The sequence below is a fragment of the Ranitomeya variabilis genome, chromosome 1 (assembly GCF_051348905.1).
Source record: "Ranitomeya variabilis isolate aRanVar5 chromosome 1, aRanVar5.hap1, whole genome shotgun sequence".
Lineage (NCBI taxonomy): Eukaryota > Metazoa > Chordata > Amphibia > Anura > Dendrobatidae > Ranitomeya > Ranitomeya variabilis.
Genome location: NC_135232.1, coordinates 275,564,483 through 275,575,145, shown reverse-complemented (window position 1 = coordinate 275,575,145; position 10,663 = coordinate 275,564,483). Strand labels below are relative to the sequence as shown.

At 47.2% G+C, this 10,663-nt stretch overlaps 1 protein-coding gene across 1 annotated transcript; it reads right to left on the bottom strand.

The window, feature by feature from the left end:
- Window positions 1–859: 859 nt before the first annotated feature.
- Window positions 860–7,492, bottom strand: RPLP0 (ribosomal protein lateral stalk subunit P0). The gene is made up of 8 exons (XM_077294725.1): window positions 7,385–7,492; window positions 4,228–4,334; window positions 3,451–3,626; window positions 2,180–2,267; window positions 1,932–2,078; window positions 1,448–1,633; window positions 1,221–1,361; window positions 860–1,058 (listed from the first exon to the last, which is right to left on the bottom strand). Exons 2-8 carry the CDS (start codon window positions 4,279–4,281, stop codon window positions 906–908), a joined length of 945 nt encoding a protein of 314 aa, XP_077150840.1. The 5' UTR covers window positions 4,282–4,334; window positions 7,385–7,492; the 3' UTR covers window positions 860–905.
- Between the last annotated feature and the right edge of the window lie 3,171 nt (window positions 7,493–10,663).

The following is a 10,663-nucleotide window of genomic DNA, read 5'->3' as shown; positions in this document are numbered from 1 at the left end:
AGACACCACACAGCTGTCACTCACATCTTCTTGGCGCCGCCTCCTCACCGCTGTTTTGAAATGATGCGGCGCCTGCGCTCTTTTCTCCTGCCTTGGGCAGGCGCAGTGAGCGCTGGCCGTCTGTGCGTACGTACGCCCTGCCTGTGAATCCCAGCCCCGCAGTGTCTTTTGATTTATTCATACTATGGGGCTGGGATTCCTGGGCATGCGCATTGCATTTCTAAGCCTCTCACCCTCTCCCACCGCCTGCTACAGCGTGTGCATCCTCAGGTGATCCCTCCTCCGTGCAATCGCCTGGAACCTTGCCAAATCCTCACAGCTGGTGTGTGTAGCAGGCGGTGGGAGAGGGTGAGAGGCTTAGCTCTTAGAAATGCAATGAGCATGCCCAGGAATCCCAGCCCTGTAGTATGAATAAATCATAAGACACTGCGGGGCTGGGATTCATAGGCAGGGCATACGTATGCACAGAGGACAGACGGCCAGCGCTCACTGCGCCTGCCCAAGGCAGGAGAAAAGCGCAGGCGCCGCATCATTTCAAAACATCGGTGAGGAGGCGGCGCCAAGACGACATGACTGACGGCTGTGTGGCGTCTAAAGCAGGGGGGAAAGGCCTGCCTCCTTGTCTGAAGACAAGGTATTTTGGACAAATTATAAAAGTGATTACTTCGGCAGTTACAGCACCCAGAACTAAAAGCCACCTTGCCAGAATGCAGCATTACTGATGCACAAGGTGGCTCTTAGTTAAAAACGCCTGGGGGGGGGGGGGTGACAGGTTCCCTTTAATCAGTTTGGATCAGTCTACTCTACTTTGTTAGCGCAGTTCACAACTTCCATAAAAAATATCACAAGACACCAGGTATTATTTGAATGGAATTTTATTGATGTAATTTGACTGATGACATATCTTAGTCAAAGAGTCCAAAGCCCATATCGTCATCAGACTCCTCAGACTCTTCTTTAGCCTCCTCCTTAGCAGGCGCAGCAGCAGGAGTTGAAGCCGCCTCCACAACAGGAGCAGCAACTGCAAAAGCAGAAGGATCTGCCAAGAAAGCCTTTACCTGTAAGAGAGAACATCCAGTAAAGACCAACACCGTATGATACTATGAAGCAGACCAAGATTATTGGTTCCCAGTTGAAGGACATCAGGCAAATCTATTCACCACAGCCACGATTTTATCTCCTCCGTTACTATGCAAGACACCCCCTAATCATAAGATTACCTTATCTGCCAATGGGAAGCTGTAGTCTGTCTCCACTGCAACAGCCAGAACTCGCTTGTATCCATTGATTACGGAATGAGGTACAGAGGCAATAGTGGGATACCCAATCTGCAGGCAAACGCTGGCCACATTGCGCACACCCTAAACAAAGGACAGATTGGTTGCTCTTTCAAGTGACATGCAGGGGGTAAATATCAGTGGGCATGTTGCCCGCATCAGTAATATACCTCCAAAAAGCGAGTTCTCAGGGCATCTTCTGTGATATCCAAGACTTCCGGGCTGTAGATGCTTCCGTTGTCATAGACTTGTTGGATGATTAAACCAAAGGAGAATGGAGAAATGTTCAACATGTTCAGCAGAGTGGCTTCGCTGGCACCTACTTTATCTCCAGTCTTGATCAGCTGTACATCACTCTGCGGAGAAAGGTTACTGCACTTAGGAAATCGACACTCCAATATAACCTACAGCAGAGGTGTCAAACTGCATTCCTCGAGGGCCGCCAACAGGTCATGTTTTCAGGATTTCCTTAGCATTCCACAAGGTGCTGGAATCATTCTGTGCAGGTGATTAAATTATCACCTGTGCAATACAAGGAAATCCTGAAAACATGACCTGTTGGCGGCCCTCGAGGAATGCAGTTTGACACCTCTGACCTACAGCATAAACTAGTCAGAGCCTTCCTGGAAGTTCGGCCACAAGACAATCACTTACCAGAATTTCAATAGTTCCTCTAGAGATTTTAGTAGTGATTCCCAAAGCCTGGAAGAAGGATGTCTTCTCAGGGCCCAAACCAGTGTTCTGGGCAGGCACTGTGACATCGCAAGGTGCAATAGCTCCAGCACGAGCAGAAGCGGGAACCTACAAATGTTTAATATTAGTGTATATAGTATAAAACTCAAAGATCGTCTGTAAAGCTATATTCTATTTGTGCCTGTGCCCCATCTGTGGTTTAGTTTTACCTTGTTGGCGAGTAACATGTCCCGCACTTCTGTGAGATCTTCCTTGGTGAAAACAAATCCTACATTTCCCTTGATGTGAGGCAGAAGCCTGAAAAACATATTACAAATTAATATTGTATATACTTGAGTATAAGCAAAGTTTTTCAGCACATTTTTTGTGCTGAAAACGCCCCCCTGGCTTATACTCCAGTGAGGTGTCCAGAACATGGAGGAGGAGCAGCAGGTCAGAGGCAGGAGCTGGCCCACTGTGCCCACTGCTAAAGATAAATGAATATTCACTGCACTGGCAATGAATATTCATTTCTCTGTAATAGCGGGCACAGTGTCAGCCGCAGCAGCCGGGCAGTCACGTATGCTGCTACTTAAGAGAAATTAATATTCTCCTCTCTCCACTCCCATGGGCGTGGAGAGAGGTGAATATTAATTTCTCTTAAGTAGCGGCACATACCACCACCCGGCAACTGACACTGTGCACGCTACTTAATACTGCCCTCTACGCACATAGTTCCAGCGTGGGGAGCGTATTCCGGAAGCTGTGCTCTGCTTGTGAGCAGCGCACAACGTCCCTGCCATGCGCTGCTTACAAGCATAAAGCAGCTGCTGGCACAGGAACAAGACGCTGCGAGGGAGCGCAGGAAGATAAGTGTAATGTTTTTTTTATGCGGCCAATTATACGAGGATAACGATGGGGTCATGCATACATGGATAGGGATGGAGCCATGCATTCAAGGATAGTGATGAGGAGCCTTGCATACCAGGATAGGGATGAGGAACCATGCATACCAGGATAGGGATGAGGAACCATGCATTCCAGGATAGGGATGAGGAACCATGCATTCCAGGATAGGGATGAGGAACCATGCATTCCAGGATAGGGATGAGGAACCATGCATTCCAGGATAGGGATGAGGAACCATGCATTCCAGGATAGGGATGAGGAACCATGCATTCCAGGATAGGGATGAGGAACCATGCATTCCAGGATAGGGATGAGGAACCATGCATTCCAGGATAGGGATGAGGAACCATGCATTCCAGGATAGGGATGAGGAACCATGCATTCCAGGATAGGGATGAGGAGGCCATGCATTCCAGGATAGGGATGAGAGGACAATGCATGCCAGGGTTATAGTTAAGTCAGTAAGTTTTCCCAGGTTTTTTCTTTTTATTTTTTTACGTAAAATTAGCTTACACTCGGGTAGGCTCATACTCTAGTATATACAGTAGTTTGAAGGAGACAATAACAGTCCATAAAAAGTAAAACAACTCACTTCTCCAGGGCAGAGTTATTTTCCAAGTGTCCACGGATAGCCTTGCGCATCATGGTGTTCTTTCCCATCAGAACAACAGCTTTCCCTCGCAGGGACATACGGATCTGTTGCATTTGCTTTGAGCCAACATTGTCTGCCATCACGATAAAGCATTTTGGATAATCATCTAGCAGTTGCTGCAAGAATAATAGAAATACATATGTAGAAAATCTGGAAAACTTGAATTGAGCAGATTGGTTCATTCAATTCATCCCTGCTCAGTGCTATCACTGAATAATACAAGGTGGCTAGAGCATTGCTCTATTGGCAGTCAACAGAACTTCCACTGAATGAAACTCAAAGGGGTTATCCAGGATCATTTAATTTTCTCCTTAAAGGGGTATTCCTATGAAGAAAAGTTCATTTAAAATCAACAGATCTTGAAATAACTTCCACAATTGGATGTGTTTAAATAAAATATTCCTGTGCGGTTAGTGTAAAGTATATGTTTGTTTTTTTTTAATGGACAACAGATCTAAAAGTATGTCTGTAAAGCGCTGCGGAATTAATGGCGCTACATAAGCGAGTAAAATAAATATGTACTCTCAAACATTGTATGTGAACCATACACCGTACAGGTCTACAATAATGGAGCTGCTGTCCGATTTATGCACCAAGTGGTTAGGGGAGTATGAATCAGATGACAAGTCCCCTTTTGCAACTATATTACAGACGATCATCAACAACGATCATCAACAACAATCTGAACCAGCAGCAAAGAATAAATAAATAACTTACGATGATTTTCAAAAAATAGTTGGACTTCCACGTAGACCTGTCTTCCCTGGGCATCTTGTTAGTGCTTCCAAGGATTGCCACAAAAAGGGTTTAAAGACCTGATGATCCTGTGAAAGCAAGAAAGTATAATTTAGCTAGATTTAGACAGGTTAGCAAGAATGAGTGTACTTGGTAGAACACCCCTGCCATCTACTGTACACTATAAACGTCCATACAGTGACTGTATGAAGGACTGAAAACTGCAAAGCATCTGCAAACAGCGGTATGACCTTGTGTCTGATCTGCAGGATCAATCAGCAGCAACATGTAGGAAAAGTAAAGCAATTTGTGAAAACGTTGAAACTCGTGAGAATTCAATGTGAGCTCTGTTCACACCTGCAAAGCTGTGACCATCATAAATGAAAACCACGATGCAGTGTTAGCTCTTTAACTATGGCACAAGATCATACGTTGATTAGAGGACAACCATCCGTATGTTTGACCCCAGTAAGAACACTTAGGGTACATGCACACGTAGAAAAGTCCACTGCGGATTTTTCCGCAGCGGATTTGATAAATCCGCAGGTCAAAAGCACTGCTTTTTTCCTGCGGATTTATTGCGGTTTTTACACCTGCGGTTTTCTATTATGGAGCAAGTGTAAAACCGCTGCGGATTCCGCACAAAGAATTGACATGCTGAGGAATGTAAACCGCTGCGTTTCCACGCGTTTTTTTCCGCAGCATGTGCACTGCGGATTGCGTTTCCCATAGGTTTACATTGTACTGTAAATGCATGGGAAACTGCTGTGGAAACGCTGCGGATCCACAGCAAAATCGGCAGCGTGTACACAGCCTTAGGGTAAGTTTCCACGTTCCGTATATGCAGGGCTGCCGGCTCTTGTATGCGCAGTGATTGCGCGTCTCCGCAAGATAAATAGACATGCTGCGGTCTAGAAAGACACGTCCCATGTCTGGTTACACAGGGAAGCCGGAGGCGGCCCTGCACACATAGTGGAGATGGGATTTCATAAAATCCCCTCCACCGTGCTGTAACATCTGGACGCTGCAGATTAAACGCTACAGCTGTACGCAGCGTTTCCTGACCGTGGAAACATACCCTTAGATTTACCTTTGGTGCCATCCCAGTATTGTCCGCACAGGCTGTCCTAGGGCTTGTGACATTGTTACGTCACATGATCACTGCAGCCAATCGGCAGCTGCTTCACTCTCCTCACTTTCGGACATATTACATTCATTCGGAGGATGTTATGAGTGTCCACCTCTCTATCCTCCATCATAACAAAATGCTATATCCTAATAATTATCTTATGTAATTACCCCTCTCCCATTCCATGATGTACACTGACGTCATGGAACAGAAGACATTAGTGCAGAATGCATTTTGCCCATCTACAACAGTTATGGATCTTCTAATGACATTCCATTTGGCATAGGAACAGATCATACGTGATCCTTCGTACAGACAGTAGAAGATGGACTGTTGACTTATGGTATCAGTTCTTTTAGAATGGTAAGAAAACCCTGCATGATGCGCTTTTTCTTCTGCTCTTAAACTGGACACAAAGCAACCAAAATAGACCCCACAGTAATCAGTGTGGCCCCTCTGCTTCCATTTGTCTGTCCCTAAAGCACAGCAGAACGTGTAAATGTCCAGAACCTAACAGGAACCGTCACTTAGAAAATAAATGATCCAGACCTGTTCTCGCACTCATAGCGCTTAGCCATTTAGATCAGTAAGACAACGGATCGAGGGACGCAGTATTAAATCGCCAGTGTGAACAATACCCAATAGGGACGTGTTCATCTCTCTATGGGGCCCTTGCGTCATCTACAGGACGATGAGCTGACATACTGACCACACGGTGTACTGTTTTACATCAGGCACGATAATACCTGATGCTGTAGGAAGAGCATTAGATGCAGGAACAAACACTGGCTGCAGCGGTAATGGGGTCGTCTTATATTGGGGACATTTTTTCTCTTTACTGATCTGCATGCAATTGGGGCTAAAAAATAAAATAAATCACTTGATGCAGTTGGGTTTCATTATGGCTACGTTCACATTTGCGTTGTGCGCCGCAGCGCACAACGCAAACAAAAACGCAGCAAAACGCATGCACAACGCTGCGTTTTGCGCCGCATGCATCCTTTTTTTCATTGATTTTGGACGCAGCAAAAATGCAACTTGCTGCGTCCTCTGTGCCCGGACGCGGGCGCCGCAGGGACGCATGCGGCGCAAAACGCAAGTGCGAAGCATGTCCATGCGCCCCCATGTTAAATATAGGGGCGCATGACGCATGCGGCGACGCTGCGGCGCAGACCGCAAATGTGAACGTAGCCTAAGAATGTTGCACGGTTTGGCTCTTCCTTTCCTTGCACATTCTAATTTCATGTGGTCCTTGGTCAGAAGTCATGTAAAGTAACAAACTCATTTGTGAAACCCTCGTGGTGAGCGAACTGATGGATTCTCAGTTAAAGGGAGTGGCCGCTACCTGAACAACTCATTTTTAAAATAAATTGTGCCCCTTGTAAATGTACAGATAACAGCTCCTTGCCTCCCGCACCATCCCAGCAATGATGGCACCTGGGCTGGTGTGACATTGTTACGCTTCACGAGTGCAGTCCTATAGCCGTTGATTGGCTGCAGCACTCACAAGGCACGATATCACGCCAGCCCTGGTGCCATCATTACTAGCACCGCAGAGCTTATTTTTATATTAAAAGGGGGCCACTTCATTTCCAAAGGGGTTGTCTAGTATGTGGACCACCCCTTTAACTGATTCTGCAGCCAGGAATGACCAGCGCAGCACAGACTACAGGAGACAGCAGTGCAAGGGTTTTCATGAAACTAAAGTATAAAGGGTTAATTTTAGCCCCAATTACATGCATTTATTTAGAGGTGGACAACCCCTGTACAGCCACACAAACGGGCGAGTAACGCAAGTCATGGGCACAGGACACATGGTCCGTTCGTTTTACCTATAACTAGAGCCCCGGACCGCACTGCACACGGCGCGCAGGGACAGCAGCTGCGGTCCTGGCCGGTCAGAGCCTAAGGCTTCTGCGTGTGTTTCCTATACAGCTCGCAGGGCGCTGAGCAGTGAATGGAGGCCGTGTAACTCCGCACAGCCGCCCGATACATGTAGGCCGCACATACCTCACACGAGGGCTTCGGGAAGTAAGAGGGAGCGCGCGTCGAAAACTGGGCTTTTATATCAAGCCACACCGACCAATCAACAAGCTACAAATCCGCAACTACGATGCGGATTGGATATGACGATTTCTTGCTGCACTTCCTATTGGACTCATAAGAAATCAATCAAACCAGTACTCTTGAAAGAGCTGGCTGTTGGGAAAAAAAATTGGTCTGAACATGTAAGAGAATAAACTGGTGCCCTCTAGTGGAGTGGAAGTATAATGACATACGTTATAATGCATAACATTGGAATTAGGCTACTTTCACACTAGCGTCGTGCACTGCACGTCGCTATGCGTCGTTTTGTAGAAAAAAACGCATCCTGCAAAAGTGCTTGCAGGATGCGTTTTTTCTCCATTGACTTGCATTAGTGACGCAGTGCGACGCATTGCCACACGTCGCAACCGTCATGTGACGGTTGCGTCGGACCGTTGCCACCAAAAACCGTCGCTTGTAACGTTTTTTGGTGCGTCATTCCTGTCTTTTCCGACCGCGCATGCGCGGCCGGAACTCCGCCCCCTCCTCCCCGCACCTCACAATGGGGCAGCGGATGCATTGAAAAACAGCATCCGCTGCCCCCGTTGTGCGGCGCATTCACTGCTAGCGTTGGTATGTCGCAACTACGCAATTCGTCGTGCGTCGTCCGACGCTAGTGTGAAAGTAGCCTGAGGCCTTTAGACATGGCATTGTTCACAGGAGCATTGTTAGGGATAGCATATTGTGCCTATTAGGTTGTATTTTAACCAAAGGCTTTTGGCACTCTGCACTTTACTGCGTATCCTTAATGATCTATGCATATTACAATCATGCCACTGTAGTAGGTTTTGCAATTTCATACATGGCATATTTGGTATAATAACCATAAAAATTGATATAAGGTTCTAGTCAATGTTCTTTATACATAGTATGTCCTTTCCACATGTGTTTGTAGCTATCCTGGTACACATAGCATTACATACATAAAATAATTGGATTATTGAACTGCTTGTGGTTTTACGACATAAGTTTCATCATAATACTGTGTTTTCTACTCTACACAGCATATTTGCTGGTTCATATTAATAGTCGTTCACATTATGTTCCATAACCAATGCTTACAAATTGTGTCTAGTAGATCATAGTTGCCCAATGTCTGCTTTGTTTTTAATTGAGATTTTCCTGTTTGGTTATTTTCATGGTTTTTTATTGTTGTTCAGTGTAATACCTAATAAAGTGTTTTTCAATTTTAATCTCTTGTACACGCCTTTGTTCCCCGATACAGAAGGGGAAAATTTGTTTGTTCTATAATGATTTTTTGAAGGTGTTCATTATATTTGGGATTTTGGGATATATAATGATGCTCAATACTGTATAACGGCCACACATGATGCTCCATACTGTATAATGGCCACACATGATGCTCCATACTGTATAATGATCCCACGTGATGCTCAATACTATATAATGGCCACACATGATGCTCCATACTGTATAATGGCCACACATGATGCTCAATACTGTATAATGGCCACACATGATGCTCCATACTGTAATATGGCCACACATGATGCTCCATACTGTATAATGACCCCACATGATGTTCAATACTGTATAATGGCCCCACATGATGCTCAATACTGTATAATGGCCACACATGATGCTCCATACTGTATAATGGCCACACATGATGCTCCATACTGTATAATGACCCCACATGATGCTCCATACTGTATAATGCCCCCCTCCCATCTTGTATGCATGGCTCATCTCCCCTCATCCTGCATGCATGGCTCATATTCCCCTCCCCCTCCTGTATGCATGGCTCATATTCCCCCTCCCCTCCTGTATGCATGGCTCATATTTCCCCCCTCCTGTATGCATGGCTCATATTTCCCCCCTCCTGTATGCATGGCTCATATTCACCCCCCCCCTCCTGTATGCATGGCTCATATTCACCCCCCCTCCTGTATGCATGGCTCATATTCACCCCCCTCCTGTATGCATGGCTCATATTCACCCCCCCTCCTGTATGCATGGCTCATATTCACCCCCCCCTCCTGTATGCATGGCTCATATTCACCCCCCCCTCCTGTATGCATGTGGCTCATATTCACCCCCCTCCTGTATGCATAACTCATATTCACCCCCACCTCCTGTATGCATGGCTCATATTCCCCCCCTCCTGTATGCATGGCCCATATTCCCCCCCCCTCCTGTGTGCATGGCTCATATTCCCCCCCTCCTCCTGTATGCATGGCTCATATTCCCCCCCGCATGCATGTGGCTGATATCACCCCCCCCTCCTGTATGCATGTGGCTCATATCACCCCCCCTCCTGTATGCATGGCTCATATTCACCCCCCTCCTGTATGCATGGCTCATATTCTCCCCCCTCCTGTATGCATGGCTCATATTCCCCACCCCTCCTGTATGCATGGCTCATATTCCTCCCCCCTCCTGTATGCATGGCTCATATTCCCCCCCCCTCCTGTATGCATGGCTCATATTCCCCCCGCCGTATGCATGGCTCATATTCCCCTCCCCTCCTGTATGCATGGCTCATCTCTCAACCCCCCGCTCCAGCTCCCATCTTGCATGGCTCGGCTTACCATCCTCCTTCATCCGCTGTCCCCCCCGTCCCCTGTCCCCCCGTCCCTCATACTTACCTTTCCCACACCGTGTGGCTGCTCCGAACATCCCTCTGGCTCTGTCCCGACTCCCGGCGCAGCACCTTCTTCCTGAGTGAGCGGTCATGTGGTACCGGTCATTAAGGTCATGAATATGCCCATATTCATGACCTTAATGAGCGGTACCATGTGACCGCTCACTCAGGACGAGCTGCAGATGCTGAGATCAGGCATCGCTGGAGCATGGTGAGAATGACGTCTTCAAGGAGGGTGGGTGGGAGGCGAGCGGGCGTGCTGGGGGAGGGGGACGGTCGGTTGGGAGGTGACCCAGGATTTAAATAAATTTAAAAAAATAAAAACCTTGCTCAGGTGCCTCCCCCAGCATCGTCCCGCCCTAGGCACGTGCCCTCAAGTGCCTAGTGGCAAATACGGCCCTGTGTATAGTGTCATTGTATAGGCAACACTGACTCACCAGTGACGTCTCTAGGTGAAGTCCTTCAAATTTCATCCAGCACAGACTGCCTGTCACGCTCGGGCCCTGACTGGTAGGCGTGAGCTCGGGGGGTTTGTGGCCCCACTGTGCCACAAACCAGACTACCCTGGAAGGGGCATGACTATGACAGCTGCCTGGGTT

Excerpts from the sequence above, each read along its gene's own strand:
- RPLP0 (XM_077294725.1), bottom strand. The coding sequence starts at position 4,281 with ATGCCCAGGGAAGACAGGTCTACGTGGAAGTCCAACTATTTTTTGAAA. Across the intron at positions 1,634-1,931 it reads GAGGAACTATTGAAATTCTG|AGTGATGTACAGCTGATCAA; the intron begins GTAAGTGATTGT and ends CTTTCTCCGCAG. Across the intron at positions 1,059-1,220 it reads GCTTCCCATTGGCAGATAAG|GTAAAGGCTTTCTTGGCAGA; the intron begins GTAATCTTATGA and ends TCTCTCTTACAG.